Source organism: Podarcis gaigeae (genome assembly GCF_964106915.1).
Source record: "Podarcis gaigeae genome assembly, chromosome: 6".
Lineage (NCBI taxonomy): Eukaryota > Metazoa > Chordata > Lepidosauria > Squamata > Lacertidae > Podarcis > Podarcis gaigeae.
In genome coordinates, this window is record NC_139682.1 from 81,170,333 (window position 1) to 81,187,237 (window position 16,905).

The 16,905-nt window shown below is 42.8% G+C and overlaps 1 protein-coding gene across 4 annotated transcripts in view; it reads left to right on the forward strand.

The window, feature by feature from the left end:
* Nucleotides 1-624: 624 nt before the first annotated feature.
* Nucleotides 625-16,905, forward strand: part of DENND1B (DENN domain containing 1B) — a 170,592-nt gene continuing 154,311 nt past the window's right edge. For 2 of the 4 annotated variants that reach the window (XM_083745346.1, XM_083745345.1), the window contains exons 1-2: nt 625-1,397; nt 6,510-6,574. In XM_083745346.1, the coding sequence (XP_083601472.1) occupies nt 1,381-1,397; nt 6,510-6,574 (82 nt within the window). In that variant the 5' untranslated portion in view covers nt 625-1,380. The remainder of the gene's footprint in view (nt 1,398-6,509; nt 6,575-16,905) is intronic. The other 2 variants (XM_083745343.1, XM_083745344.1) reach the window with 1 other exon arrangement.

The following is a 16,905-nucleotide window of genomic DNA, read 5'->3' on the forward strand; positions in this document are numbered from 1 at the left end:
TTTTCTACGAGTCGTCATAGTGATCCATAGTTAAAAAGTTGAAGTCAGCAAATGCGTCCTCTTTTTTGCTCTTCAGAATACGACAACCCCTTCTTCCCCTTGCAGACTGCTTGTATGTTTAACAGCTGCAACAAGAGGTAAAAATTCAACAGGCAAGATTAGACCCCTCCACGTCAGCTGCGCCTGTTAAATGTATTCGTCAAAGTAGCTGTGAAAAGCACAGGAGCCCTGCCAGGGGTTAGAAATATGGCAACTTGTCTAAGAAGGAAGGGAGAGGTGGACAGAGGGAAGAGGCTTTCTAACTTGCTGGATATCTGAATGGCAAACAAATTTCATTTTTTGGGAGAATCATTTTTCAAATCAATGAAGTGTTGGAAGGGGCCACCAAGATCATAGTCCAACTCCCTGCCTCGCAGGAATCTTTCACTAACGTGGCGCTCACTACCCTGGGACTGAGTTAACCAACAAGAAATACTGGGGAGAATCTGCAGCCATGAACAATATGTTCTTAGCACACACTTCCTATTTATTGTGTGTATGTGTGTATATATTTTAAAAACTCACACCCAGCCCTCCCCTCCAGCTTCAGACTGGGGGGCTCCCACGGGGAGAGGGAAATTATCAGGCCCAGGGAAACAAGGCCGGGCGCAAGCAGCGATTCGAACCCAGATCTCGCGCGCCGTGGACTGTGTCCCTTGGCGTGGACGGTTGCCAAGTTCCCTCCAAAAAAACGGGCTGTTCAGCAGAGTCGGCGGCGAGTCCTCCCGCTCCTGCGCTATAAAAGTGCAACTTTCTGTTTCCCGCGGGCCGGGCAGCCGGTGGTCGAAAAAGGCCCGCAGGAGCGCGCCTGCCCCGCGTCAGTTGGCAACCTCCCTCAGTCGCTGCACCACTACAGTACTATTACTACTACGGCAAGAAGCGGCGGCGGCGGCTCCTGTGGCTTCTCCTCGCCTCACGCCAGGCCAGGGCAGCCTCAGCCCCGGGAAGCGTCTCTCGTCCGAGCTTCCTGCTTCCCGCCAGGTGCCGGCGAAGCCGCGACAGGAACTGGGAGAGAAACGCCTCTGAGGGGAGAGAGAGAGGGAGGCTCCGCCGCCGCTGCTGCTGCTCTGGCTGCCGACGAAGCGAGCGAGAGGCCGCCGGCGGCCACCTTCGGCCCGGACGCCCCCGGGAACCTGGGCCGGCCTCCGCCCCGGGGCCTAGAGCGAGCGAGAGAGCGCCGAGCAGGGAGGAGGAGGGCCGAGGAGACCCTCGCGCCCCTTTTCCCGCCTCCTCCTCCTCCTCCGCCCAGGCCGGGCCGGCGCCCGCCTCGCGTCTCCTCCGCGCCGGGGGTGGTGGTGGTGCTGCCGCCCTCCTCCTCCGAGGCGCCCCCGAGATGCGACCATGGACTGCCGGATCAAGTGAGTGGACGCGGGGAGGGCGAGGCGCCGAGGCCAGGAGGGAGGAGGAGGAGGGAGGGAGGGAGGAGGAAGGGGTCGCTGCTACTGGAGCCACTGCCGAGGGGACGCCGGGGGAGGCGTCGGCGTGGGGCTAGGCCGCGAAGCCTGCTTCCCTCGCTCGCCCCACACCTCAGCCCCATTGCCAGCAGGAGAGAGAGAAGCCGCGGAGGAAAGACCTTCGCCCCCCCCCCCGCCTCCGTCTCCGCAGGTCAGGGTCAGGGTCAGCAGCCACCCCTTACCTGGATGGCGCAAAGACCACCTGCACGCCCTCCATCTCCCCCCCTATCCCGTCTTATTTATTTGCAACGATATACCTGCCATCAAGGAGCTCAAGGTGGTGCATCTGGTTCTGACCCCCCCCCCCACAATCATCCTCACAACGACCCTGCGAGGGAGGTTAGAGGCTAAGTAAGAGATGGTGAGGGATGCGGGTGGCGCTGTGGGTTAAACCACAGAGCCTAGGGCTTGCCGATCAGAAAGTCGGCGGTTCGAATCCCAGCGACGGGGTGAGCTCCCGTTGTGCCAACCTAGCAGTTCGAAAGCACTTCAAAAGTGCAAGTAGATAAATAGGTACCGCTCCGGCGGGAAGGTAAACGGCGTTTCTGTGCGCTGCTCTGGTTCGCCAGAAGCGGCTTTGTCATGCTGGCCACATGACCTGGAAGCTGTACGCGAGATGAGCGCTGCCACCCCAGAGTCTGTCACGACTGGACCTAATGGTCAGGGCTCCCTTTACCTTTACAAGATGGTGACTGGCCCAAGGTCACTGAAATGAGCTGCTGAGTTGGGGAGATTCGAACCCTGATCCCCACCTCCCCCCAGCACTCTGGCCATTTCAGCAGGCTTGGGAGTGTCCCACCCTTTAGCTGTAGATCTTGGGGCTGTAGATCTCAGCTGTAGATTTGCAGCATGAAAAAGCAAGGTAAAAATACAAAGTACTTAATAAAAAACAAGAACGAAACAAACCAATAACCCCCCCCCCCCAATATTATTCTTCCTTTTATGTATGTATAAACACTTCACAAACATCATAGGTAACTGAAGATTTCCACTGTCCTTTACACATCTGACAGCTTTAACTTAATTAAAAATGTCTCCTCCTCCTCCTGGGTCCTTTTAAACAGCAGCTTGACCTCTGCACAGTTCACCAGGTGACAGTGCTGTGAAAAGCTTCTCCCCATGACTTTCAGGAACTAAGCAGCTGCTAAAGGTACAAGAGCAGGCTAGGGTGGAGGATGTTTTGAAGTTGGCAACTCTACTGCCAGCCGGCATGGGGAACCCCTCCCTCAGCATCTCCAGTGCACATTTTCAGCCTCCTTATGAACATCTGGCACTCAGACTCCTATACCTTACTGGAGGAGTCCTCCTCCTCTCTTCTGTCTCCCTCCCTGACTGTCAGCCACATATTTGACAGGAACTGGGTGCTGCTTTAATTTCTGTGAAGATCATCATGCCTTTCCCTGAAGCCTGCACGTGGTTGGCTGAATATGCATGGCATATCATGGGAACCCTGCAGCCTGTCAAAACACTCATACTAGAGTCTATGAAATAGTGCTTTGGCATTGGGGGGCCCTGCAGTGGTATGGGGACCCCTCCCCAATTGCAATAGAGGGCATTTTAGGGTTGTGGGGTATTAGTTTAGTAAATAAATTCCGGTGACTAGTCAAGATGTGAACAGAAGATGCCAAATAATTCCTAAATCGGTCTTTGTTTACTGTTTTGACATTGAATTGTAAGCCAGTATACATTTTGACTGCATTAGCCAATTCTAAAGCAGATATACAGTATTTGCAAAGTGAATGATTGGGCTTTTCCCTCTTATTTGCAGTTAAAGCCTTGACCCTGTGAGACTTGCTGAACTTTAGGTTCCGAGTAGTTTTAAAGTGATAAGAAGTTTAACCTCCACTCTAACAAAGTGACAGTAATCTATTTATGATGAACCGTTTGGAATAGACCTGAAAGCCTGTCTGACATTTATTGCTCTGGGTTGACACTTTAAAATATGGTGTGAAGGACAAATAAACTTGAAAGGCCTTCTTGTGGAAGCAAATTTGTAGATATGCACAGCAGGAAGCACAAAAATTTACTACTATCATTTCAGAGACTGAATTGATGAGATGCTTATCTAGTTCCTGAGACAAGAAGTTGTGGTTACAGTTAGAGGGCCTGTTATGATAAAAAGTTTCTTATTTAGTCATTGTGGGTACCTCTGCTGTTAGAAGCAGACTGAACTGCCCAAATTTTATTGCAGCTGTTTTAGGAGGGATCCAAATTGGACACTCAAATAAGGCTACATTCCTATGCACACTTACCTGGGAGCAAGCTCCATTGAACGCATCGGGACTTATTTCTGAGTAAACATGCAGAGGATTGTGTGGCAAATCATATTTTGTATGTGGATAGTATTAATTCCCCACCCCAAATTGAAGTTGGGTATGTGTGTGTTGGAATTTTCAGGGGATTAAGGACTAAGAAGGTGAGCGCTTTTACCTTCTGTGAATTTTGGTTCAGGATGTACAGTACAATATTGTAGTAAAAAGAAGAAAAGGAAGTGTGTGATAGAAATGGCTCACAGTCACAACCATATTGTTCAATTTAGCTTGCATTTTACATCACACAAATTAAAATGATCTCTATGCATCATTTTGGGTGTCTTGTCCCACTCTCCATTTGACCTTCTTGAGTGCAGCATGTACATCTTCAGTTGCTTCTACTACATCTGCTTTGACTTACGTACTTACTATTCAGTCACATGATCAAGAGAAGATGACTTCTGACTCTGTATTTACCTGTTTTGTTCATCGGGGGCTACAAGGGCATGGTAACATATGCTATTTGAGAATCTATTATTACTTTTTTTTAAATATCTTTTTATTTCTGACAATTTAAATTACAAATACAGAAAGAACATAAACATTAAAACAAAATTAGTACCTTCTTCAATATGAGCTTTTAGTTTGCTCATAGCTCCTCAGGTGTCATTCTGACATTTTTACCATTATCACTTAGAACCTAGCAAAATTATATCATAATTGGTATGTGTGTTAATATTTCAATTTCAGTTCAAATTTTCAGCTGATACCTGATTACCCCCCAAAATTAATTACAAAAAACAAAACAGAAAAGGAAAAAAAACCCAAAGGGTTTCAAAGACAAACCCTATTAAAACTATAAAGTTTCAAGGGATACCTCTGCTCTATATATTGGAATCCAATAAGGAAGCAGATCAGCACAAGATTACGTGGCTCAGTTCTTGTTATGATGAATTAAAGAGTTCCTCTGTCTGATCCAAGATGGCAAACAAATCTTACATTTCTCTATGGGGCCTAACTCTGTTTCTTGTTTGTATTATTATTATTATTATTATTTTAAAAAAAAGTGGTTCAAAAAAGGCAGTGGTGAAATGGACAAAATTCTTGAAGAGCGACTCTCCTTCCTTCAGTCTAACCCTTAGGTTCTGGATTCTGGTCTCTTGGTTTAAACAAACATTTCTTCATTAGTGAAGCTGCAGTGTAACTCTCTTTTGTTCTCTTACATTGGTTATTTTGGGTGCTGGTTTTCTGCTAATCCCCCCTCCAATGCACAACCCTCTAGTGACTTTTATTCCTCTTGTAACTTCAGAGGAAACTTCTTTCTCTCTCTTCATCTACATGCTGTTCCTGTTCCTGAAATAATTACTGCTTGCTTGTATACTGGTTTCTCTGTTGTTATTAGTCGTGCTGAGCCCAGCATTCTTCTTGAAGAGGTTACGTGCATATGAAGTAAACTGCATTTGATAAGCACTTTTTAGCCAATAATCTCTGAAGTAATCATTTAGAATCCTGGCATTATCCCAAGTTTGCAAATAGCACATAGTTAATTCCCGGACCAATAAACTGGTTTGTCTTACTAGGATTGTTAAGTGAACACCAGACTGGCCCAAGGTCATGCAGTGAGACTGGGTTCATGGCTGAGTGAGGATTTAAACCCAGCTTTCTCTAGTCCAGATCTGTCTGCTTGGTACATTACACCGACTCCCAAAACATTTACATGACATTAGAAGGAAATACTGGTACTGTCATAAGAACTTGGGACGGAGTTTGCATGGGAAGCAATCGCTCCATGCTATTTTTTCAGAGCCATATTCACAACATGAAACCAACTCTGAAGCAGTTTAATCCTGAATGCTTTATTTATTTATACGGTTTCATTTATTTATAGCCCACCCTTCCACACATGGCCCCAGGGTGGGCTACATAAAATATCACCATTTCAAAACAATATGCAATTAATGAAAGTTTAAAACCACAAAACTAAACAAAGTTACAAGAGCAGCAAAATAGCAGTACAACAATGTAGCGGGAGGGAAACCACCCACTCATCCAAAAAACCTGATGGCCCTTGTGTGGGAGAATGGTCCACAATCTGATGGCTTTAAATAGGGAGTCGTTTTCAGCCACTGAGCTCTCTGTTCTTTTTTCAAAACCAAAACATTCTTTGACTTTAAAAGTTTGATTTTTATTTCAGTGTTTTAATATGAGCTGGCTGATGTACAGGACTGTAAGGAAACATGCTAACAAGTTAGATAGATAACACATTTTTGTATACGTTGCCACCCTGAAATAAGTAATCTCATATTTGTAGTTGCTTTTTTTTTTGCTCACTATTGGGGGAGAAAAGTAATCATTTTTCTCAGAACATAAAAGCAAATGTTACTTCTGATTTGTGACAGGGTATCTGAGTCATTGCATTTGTCAGCCTCCGTGTGGATTCACATAACTATTTTTCCCCAACATGAGCCTTCCTCCCATCATCCAGTGGTCAGATCCACGTGGAAACAGATTGTGTATTACTTGAACACCACCTGTCCTGCAAGATTGAAAATTGTTTGTTGGACATGAATCTTGATGCAATTATGTGTGTATCTCATCATGGATTGATAGAGAGGAATATCTTTGTGATATGAGAAGGAGAACAATTCAAAGTCAACATGCAGTTGAATGTTAACCAAAAGCAGTGATAATACCCTTGTAATCAGATAGTTTGCATTCTTGAGTTGCATGCATAACTAATTAAATGTTTTGTTTTTACTTCCAGGGAAAATCCAGAGAGTACTTTTGATTTGGTGCTACAGGTAAAATGCCAGGCTTCTGAAAATGAAGGTAATATACTTTAGCCATTTGTATTCATCTATATAAATTAAAGGTGCAAAATATATGTTCAGGTTGTTTATTTCACATATCTTTTTCAATGTAGGCAATATATCGAAAGACATATGCTTAATTATTGCTTAAATTGGTTTTTTTATGACACTAGATTTTAAATAATAGGAAAATTAATTACAGCTTACTATGTTACATGTGTTTTATTTACCCCTATTATTGTTAGTTGCGACAAATATAATATTTAATTGGAGACATGCAGCTTACTTTAAGTTCATGCTTTAGCTTTTCTGACCTTTTTCAATTTGCACATTCTAATGAATTTAATAAGTTGTGTTTAGCAGTATGTATAATTAGAATGTTTTAAGCAGGTGATTTTCTCTTTGGCTATGCCCCTGTAAGTAGCCATGCTATTTCAGGACTGTACCATTTAAGGATATAGGTAGGGAGCCATGTCTTTGTTTCTGGCATGCAGAATCATATAATTTGCTTGTGGAGAGTTAGCGTGTATGGGAGAGGCTGCTTGCTAGTGCTGATTTTCTACTTGGAATGAATTTTTCTTGAAGGAAAGTCGTCACATTTGCTGTCTTCCCTGCATCTTGAAATGGTACCATCCTGAGAGTGCTGTGTCATGTGATTTTTCTTTCCTAACTGTGTAAATCAGTTCTTTTTATTTGTTTGGTTCTTTCATTAGGCTTGAGGCACTGGGATGGCCTATTCCTTCCTTATTAATGACACCTCTGCAACTTGGGTTGTGAACAAACCTGTTAGGACTAAATTACTTGAGGCAGCAGATACTAGACTTTTTAGATAATACAAACATGAGAAAAATATACACAATATCTTGTTTCTAGCATGTCTGTGACAAATAAAATGAGGTGAAATGAAGGTGCATGTTTCAAAAAGGAAACAGCATCTCTTCTACTGTTGACGGCTACTTCTGGTCCACTCTGTATGAAAGGTACAGGAATAACATGCTTAAACAGCCTCTTCAGAAATATGCTATGTGGTTTGCCTTCGTTTATGCGAGCACAAACTTTGAAAGTTTTTCTAGTGTTGTGGGAAGAAAATCAGTATGCCAAAGCAGAAGTGTTTTTGTGCCTTTATGCGGAGCTTTTGAAATGGTATCAACAGCACTGAGGTCTCTAGTCACTGAGCAATAGCAATGATCAGTTGTTGAAAATACTGCCATATAAGACATTGCCAAGATTTGTCATTTCCAACATTTGTTGTTTGCAATATTATGGGCTGCTTCTATACTGAATCTCAGCTGGTTTGTTTCACCCAGGTATTGTTGCCCTGTGGGTTGTTTTGTCTTTGGACTGCATCATTGTTCAGGTTATCATAAAAAGGTAAAGGTAAAGGTACCCCTGCCTGTACGGGCCAGTCTTGACAGACTCTGGGGTTGTGCGCCCATCTCACTCAAGAGGCCAGGGGCCAGCGCTGTCCGGAGACACTTCCGGGTCACGTGGCCAGCGTGACATCGCTGCTCTGGCAAGCCAGAGCCGCACACGGAAACGCCGTTTACCTTCCCGCTGGTAAGCGGTCCCTATTTATCTACTTGCACCCGGAGGTGCTTTCGAACTGCTAGGTTGGCAGGCGCTGGGACCGAGCAGCGGGAGCGCACCCCGCCGCAGGGATTCGAACCGCTGACCTTTCGATCGGCAAGTCCTAGGCGCTGAGGCTTTAACCCACAGCGCCACCTGCGTCCCCCTCAGGTTATCATAGGCTGAACTTATTCATGCAATCGACTTGTCCCACACCCTGATCTGCTGTGTGCAACACCATTTCATGGTTCCTGTTGGGTTGCATTTCTTCCCAACACTGCATTTTGCTTTCGTTCTTTGAATGTGTTTCTGTTTCCTTACTTAAAGTTCACTCTTTGGTCCTCCATTCGGTTCCTTCTATACTTGACTCCTGATTCTATTCTCATTCTTGGTTAAAACAAACAATTTTCTGATCACGAGACTTTTTTGTGTGCAGTCCAGTACTTTGTACTTCTCATATTAGATCTCTTAGAAAGCATCTAGCATGTCTCAGCTTTTCTTTGTTTTTGTGTAGTCATTTTTTTTTTGATAATTCAGTTCTTCTTTTCTAGAATAATCACACTTGGCACTATGTGTATTTTATTTTTGTCCTTCATGCTTCTTGGATGAATGGGGCTGCTCTTGAAAACAGTCTGGAAACTTCAGTTGATCCAAAATGCTGCAGTAGGATTATCATGCAACAGTTGCTATGCTTTTGCTGGCTGGTTGGCCTGTCATCTGTGTGTGTGTGGCTTTTGTGGTGAACTCCATGTGCATATGTGTGTAAAACTGCTGGACTCCGCTAGATCCAGAATATATTGTTTGAGTTGGCAACCCCATATTATTCTGCTGGTTGCCAGTTAATTTCCAAGCGAAATTCAAAGGGCCACAGCTGACCTTTTAGATTCCTCAATGGCTTGGGCCTTTATAAAAGGCCTTCTATATAAACTCCTACCACACTGGCCTGGTTTGACTGCAGTGCTAAGCAATAGTTTAGTGTTAATGGAATGAGTCTGAATGAACTGTGGGTTTGTTCATTTGCTCCTCTGATATGGCCATGAAGAGCAGATTGAAAGCTTCTGCTTTTGCTTTTAAACTAATCAGAGTTCCCTGTTAGCCTGAACTTGTGAAACTCTGATTACTTCAAACTCTTGTTAGTGAACAAGCCACAATAGATCCTGGCCTGTTTGAGTTAACCACAGTGTAAATTAACCACAGTTCCTTTGGCTTTGGAAGAAATAGTGAAATTGTATTTCGTCAAAAATGGAAGCAAAAGCTTTTGTTCTTCTTGGGTCCACACTAGAAGGGGGAGCGTGTAAGCCAGAGGCCTCTGCAGATGTAGTCACGTAGCTTTTAAGCATTATGTACCATTAAGACCATTTAAGTGGTTGCCAGGTACATTTTTTATCTGAGCTTACAATGACATTCTCTAGGAGTGGGGTTTCTTCGGTAGCTGTTTTGTGTGACACACTTCTTCACGAAGACTGCAGGGTGACCTCCATAAAGGTTGTTGGGAAGGACACCCAAGGCCTGTTTTGGCAGGGTAAAATTATTACGTTTGGTTTTTATTCAGTCCTGTCGTTTATCGCTTTAGTGACTTTCATTGGGATAGATCCAAAGTTTACCTTCCTCTGATGGAATAAGGAAACCATTGGATCAAACTCATTCTGGTTTTGGGACTAATAGTTCAGACTTCTTGATAATTTATTGTTGCAAGCTTTCTTTCAGGGCACTATGACTGGAAAGTGGGCTGTAACTGGGTGGGGAGGGGAAGGTGGAAAATATTCTTGAGCCAAGCCTTCTCAAGAGCGATATCCTTGTCTGTTTTCTTTGAATTTCATACCTGCCTTAGCTTCTGATCTGGTTACCATTTCTTTAATTTTTTTGTTAAGGTTTAACTTCCCTCACATGCTCCTGTAGCTGCCACCTTAGTTATGATTTGGGTCAGAGAGACGGATGCTTTTAGATGTCTCTTTTGTATGTGTTCCTCTGCCTTCCCCTTTTCATTTTGCCCTTTGTGTCTAGGTTGCTCTTTCATATGGTGAGAGTTGGGTAGTTACACTCTGCACTTTGGAAATAATCACTGTATGAGTTAGATTTTCATACCAGCCTTCCAGGCCACATCCTAGTCAGTGTATTTTTAAATGAGAGGATTTGCTGGCAATAACAAGTAAACACTTTTTGAAAAGTCTTAATTATTTTCTTACAGGTGTAAGGTTCCACCCTGTATTACTTATTATCACTTCTGTCTGTGTTATATTTAATTTAGTTTGGTCTCAGGGCAGAGTCCTATCATAGTCTGTCAATTGTTGGTAGCACAGTATAATGAGGACACAGCATTATACTGGGAATACTATGAATTTATCTGACGGTTAAGGCACAGTATGTGTAAATAATATTTTCAGCTTTGCAAGAGATTAGTTTGGTCATTTTTCTATCTTGAATTCACAAATTCAGCACATGCTTATTTCCTAAATAGGACCCTTTCAAGGTCAATATCACAGAATTGTAGGATTTGTAGGAGCTTAATGATAATCTGGGGCCATAGAGGAAAATTCACTTCCAAATAATTTTGATCTTCATCTTGTGTCCCAGGGCTTCAGCTGCATCCATTTTACTACCATTCCCTCCCATCTTTGGATTTAATTCTGAATCAAATAATTTTTTTAAAGTACCTGGTCTTTTTCAAATGACAAGTAAAACAGTGCCCTGCCTAGGGCTTTATCCATATGATAGAGTCATTTATTAAACTTTATTCCAGGATCACAGGAAACAACTCTTAAAAATGTAGTCCCAGTGCCACATATCAATGGTGGGTAGGGTCAGAGGCAAAAGTGGGCAGAGCACCGAAGGTGAATTTTACTTCTGTTCAGTAGGCTGCTTTCTACATGCACTCACAAATTCTTATCTGTGCTCCACCAAGGCAAGGAAGAAGCACGGTCACAGTTCAAGAACACAGAACTGATGGGAGATGTGGCCTGGGAAGAGTCTCAAGGGCCAGACAGACAGGCCTGGAGGGTTGCATTTGGCCCCCAGGACTGATGTTCCACATCCCTCCACTAACAGGGTCCCTAATGTTGTATAGGAAGGCATAGCTATGTACATTTGGTGAAGGTGGGGGACTTTCTGTTTGAGGTTGTGTGTTTAAAACCATAACTCTTTTATTTTCCCCCACGTTCTAAACATTTCCCCCTACTCTGTCTTGATACTGATAACAGTCTTTCCTCTGACTAGCATTTTCTACCTTCAACTTAAATTAATAAATTTAACATAAAATGTAGTGAATTATACAGTTACTTGGTCTGTTGCAGGTCTAGCCTTAAATAGATTTTCATGCTAGGATAATCTTTTGAATATGTCATACTTAGAAATGAGACCCATTCACCCTCTGTGCCTGCACCCTTTTCTTCTTTATGAAAGAGATTTGTATTTTAAATGGGCTTTCTTCTTTGCATCCCATCTGCTCACTGTGCTTGATCTTGCTGTGAAGTTGGGGTTGAGTTTATGACATCACAGTCATAAGTGTTGCTGTAGAAATATCAGAAGCAGAAAATTATGGTCTCCCTGCAAAGACTGAGCAGCAGGAAAGACTGGGCTAGGAGGCAAAAAGACCTTAATATGACCTATACAATTATCGGATTTTTGTTGAAAAATGTCCACTGGTGGAAATTTTCTAAATCTTTCTGTATTTCTTAAAAACCCTTTTGCTGAAGTATTTTTTTTTTTAAATAGTGTAATGCTGGGTTGCTATCTTGTAATTGATACGTATCTTCTGATAGGAATCAGTTTATTCACATTAACACTTCTCTAGTTTACAGTTGATGGAAAGGTTGTGTCGTGTTACTTCTTATATGTAATATTTGGGCATCAATGGCAATTTCTCCCCATCGTTGCTCAGATTTCCCTCCCACCTCTGATTACTGATGCCTTACCTCATCCAAAATCTTGCTTTGTGACTTCCTTCTCCCCCTGCCCGGCTGTCTGGTATGAGGCAGGTGTTCACATATGATAGGGCCTTTTTAGTAACTGAATCTGGGGTTTGGAACTCCAGTTCCCAGGAAGCCTATTTAGCTTTGTTGCTCCTTGGTTTTTTGGCATATTGTGATTATGCTGTTATTTTTTTTTGGGGGGGGGGGCTTTGGTGATTAAGCCAAGCTTGACTTGATGCTGAAAAATAAAATATATTTTCTGAGCTTCCTAGGAACTTTTGTATTAGCTTTTTAATATTATAAGCTGCCTTGGATCTTGAAGTGAGATAAAATAGACTAGAAGTATTCCTCAAAAAAGAAAACACGCGACTCTTCAAGTCAATTGCAGCTCACCAACTGTGTGTTGTAGGTGGCCACTTGCTTGACATGCCATCCCCACTCTCCTTTCAGAGAACTTTTCATTTTCAGTTTTTGGGCTGTTGTATATGGCTGCTGAGGTTGGTAGAAACAGGTTGAAAAATATAGTTTGAGCAGACAACATAACATTTAAATATATATATATATATATATATATATATATATATATATATATTGTAAAATCATATGGAGGCCTTAAAAAAGCAGAAATCCTAGTAATATTAAGATTTGTCAGTTTCACATTGACAGCTTCTTCCACTTTTGTTGTGTGATTGAGGAAGAAAGATGCCTGTCTATGTAACAAAATGACACTAGTCTTTGCTGGACCAGAAAGGAACCTGGTGCCTTCTTTTTAAGCCCACAGTGGGCACCACTTTTGGGTGGAGAGCAACTTCCTTGATGGTTTGGTTGCTAACCAAAACATTTGTTTCTTTCTAAGTGAGGTTTTCCAGCTCATATTGCAATTCAGTCTAATATTAGGAACATAGGAAGCTGTCATACAGAGTCAGACCATTTGTCCATCTAGCTCAGGATTTGCCAAACTTGGATCTCCAGCTGGTTTTTGACTACAACTCCCATCATCCCTAGCTGTCAGGAATGATGGGAATTGTAGTCCAAAAACAGTTGGAGACCCACATTTGGGAAACCCTGATCTAACACATTATTATCTACTCTCCATGGTCTCAGGCTTTTCTACCCCTGCCTGGAGATGGTGGGTATTGAACATTGGATCTTTTGCACATCAAACATATGCTCTGTCACGGAGCTACAACCCTTCCCCAGAACTGGAAATATTGCTGGACCACACTAACTTTGCAAGGCATACTACTGGTTACATTTCAATTTGTGTTGAGTCTTCACAGACATCCTGGCCAAATCATTTCAGGCCACACCTGCAGGATGCTGCTGATAACTGCTTGCAAGTTGACAGCCCTTGGCTTTGTGGCTAGTGCAGGTGAACATACAAAGGCATCAAGCAGATGGTTCTGCCCTATATATCTTGCTGAAAAAAGTATGTGGTATCTAAGACCAAGTAAAAGGAGACAAGTGCTTGGCAATTACTGCTGAACAACTGCTGGCTTCTTGTTAAGTTCAAGCTTTTGATTCAAAGATGTCTGAACCTTCATTTGAACTTTACTATTATTTAGTGGACTGTACATTGTAAGTGGGGAAGACTGTTTGACTCTGTTCTACTTTCTAGGCAGCCTTCTGGCCCAGTCTGTATGAGAACAGATGCCATAAAAGAATGACTGGCATCCTATATAGCAGCCTTTTCTCTTTGGCATAGTGCCAGTCACCATCCCTGCACTGCCATGGTGGGAAAGAGATATGGTCTCAGTGCTGGTACAGGGTGCATTGCACTGATGCAGTGCTTCAGAAGGCAGGATGTTAGCCAAGCCCTGCTGCAAGGAACGGCTTCCTGCCCATCAGCTGTTGAGTGGGGTAGTGCAGCATTAGAGAAAACTCATACAGTCCTTTTAAAACATTTTAAAACTTTTCTTCTGGACCTTTACCTTGGACCTTCTTCATTTGGTGGCTATAGAAGGGATTCTACTCAGGGGAGTCCCTCTGCCTCAAAGCACCACAAGCCCAGAGAGGCTGGGAAAGCCACACAGGGAAGACCTGCTGGAAAGCAGTTTTCCTGAGTCTTACCTCTGAGCGCATTAGCACAGCAGCAGCAGGGGCCCCACGCACCTTTTTCAAGCCAGCAAGCACCAGAGTCCTGCTCCTTCATAATCTATAGGGAAAATTCTCTTTGGGCTCCAGGGAGGGTCTCCTCACAAGCCATGAGGACTTTCCAGTACTGTATTGTGATGCTGAAGTTTGTAAGCAGACGGGAAGACTGAGAAAGGCTTTATGGTGACTTAAAAAGTATCCAGGATTCAGGAACGGAAGTCACATTTGGGTTTGTGCTGCTAAGTTGCGTCAAACAGAGATAGGCAGTGAGCAGTCGATGGGTCACATTTTGCAATCTGCAGCCCTTTGTTGAAATACTGGGAATTGTGCTCCTGTTTGGAGGGTGTTTTATTAGCAGGAATAATGACTGTGTTAATCAGTTACCCTTCTAATTTCTTAAGATGTAGAGGCCTCTGCAATCAATTATATATCTGAAAATGAATTCCTAGGCATCCAGACCTGAAAGTGGGGGAGATGTGTGTCAAGTGATTTGCATGTTGTTGTGTGAGGGCCAGCTGGGGTAGTACAGTGGTACCTCAGGTTACATACGCTTAAGCTTACAGACTCCGATAACCCAGAAATAGTACCTCAGGTTAAGAACTTTGCTTCAGGATGAGAACAGAAATTGTGCTCCGGCAGCGCTGCGGCAGCAGGAGGCCCCCATTAGCTAAAGTGGTGCTTCAGGTTAAGAACAGTTTCAGGTTAAGTACGGACCTCCGGAACAAATTAAGTACTTAACCCGAGGTACCACTGTGTTGATTACTAATTTCATTTAATAGGCTTGAAGAGTGTAATTTAGTAACATTGGTGGGCTACTTTTGAAAAATCATCTTATGCTCTTAGAATTTTCCATTAAGTCTCAGAACAATAGTGTTAGCATGTTATTTTCCCCAAATGGTAACATTATGTTTCAAGTAGAATTTAGGTTGTTTGCATGCTGATACCTGGATGCACATTGTGGTTGTATGTTAATCTGTTCATTAGATAAACTTTTGATATCCTTGTAGGAGGTAGTCAACTAAGTTTTACTCAGAGTAGACCTGTTGAAAATAATGGCCCTAACTTGGTCATGTTCATTAATTTCAGTGAGTCTGATTAAAACATAGTTGAACACCACCCTATATCTGTAGTGTAGGCAACTTAATGCTAAATTAGGGATCGTTTACTGTATATGAATTTGGTTCTCGGAATAGAAATGACGGGGGGGATGGTATAAATAATGAAGGAAATTTGATTATCCCCCTTGTGTTTTAAATTTAGGTGTACATCTTTGTTCTCCTTTGAGCAAACAGGAAGTTGTATGTGATCATCTCAACCACGTTTGCCTTAAATAGACAAATAGTGCCACAGTGTTGTCATAACAGTTGTGTGCTAAAGGCTCACTGAAACCACATTTCAGTTACAGAAGCTGATGTTTTAAATTTGTACATCTGATTCTGGACAATAACACCAGCTGTTAAAAGGAGATAGCCTTATTTAAATAATTTATAAATTGCCCACCACTCAAGAATATTGTGGTGGTATACCTGAAAGAAACAGAAATAATATACAAAATTAGACCAATCAAAGTATGTTAATTCACTTTGAAAAACCAGCATGAACATTATCAAATTATGCTACCATGTAAAAGCCTGGTTGAATAAAAAAGCCTGAAGGAGATGCCTAAAATGACAAATTGTTGATTTGATTACAAGTTCCAGGGAGGAGTGCATTGCAAAGTGTGGGTACCACACTAAAAGTTCTGGGTCTAGTACTTGTTAAAATAACTTTTTGGGCATGTAGCAGAAGGGTTCAAGCAGGGTTGTGTGAAGAGGTGAACTTCCATGCAAACAGGTTCTAGGCCGCTTAGGGCTTTGGATATCAGCAGCAGCTTAGCCACAGCATTCTGCACCAGCTATAGCTTCTAGACCGGCCTTAACAGCAACCCCACATAGAGTACATTGCAGTACTCAGGTTACGAACTTAATTCGTTCTGGAAGTTTGTTCTTAACCTGAAACATTTCTTAACCTGAGGTACCACTTTCGCTAATGGGGTCTCCCGCTGCTGCCATGCGATTTCCGTTCTCATCCTGGGGCAAAGTTCGCAAGCCAAGGTACCACTTCCCGGGTTAGTGGAGTTTGTAACCCAAAGCGTTTGTAACCCGAAGTGTTTGTAGCCCGAGGTACCACTGTAATTCAACCTTGAGGTTACCGATGCATGGATCACCATGGCCAAACTGTTCCTATCCAAGAGTTCTTATAGTTGCCAATACTGATAGAAGGTGCTCCAAGCCACTGAGGCTATTTGGACTAGTGACAAAGATGAATCCAGGAATATCCCCAACCAATACATGATTCTTTTGTGTGTGTGTGTGTGTGTGTGTGTGTGTGTGTGTTTCTCCCCAACCCTGTTTAGAACAGGCAATCAACTTATCTACCAGACCTAGGCACCACTCACCAGTCCACCACTGCATATCGGGACTGGTTTAAGATTTACACAACCTTTATGACTGACACACATACATACAGATGCAGAATATGTACACACAAGGCAACAGCCTACAAATTTGTTTTCAGACAGCAACCCCCTTTCTTTTTCCCAAGCTGTATAATCAGAAAAAAGTTTTGAAGTATCAATTTATTTTTGACAAGTAGAATACCACCCCTTCCAGTTATTCTGAAATAAGGTGGAAAGAGGGATAAAAGCCAGAAAAAATAGGTGGAAATGAAGGAACAAACTCTGATGGGATGAAAGAATGAGACAGTTTTCAAAGGCTCTGGGAGCCACATAAAATGAGGTTGG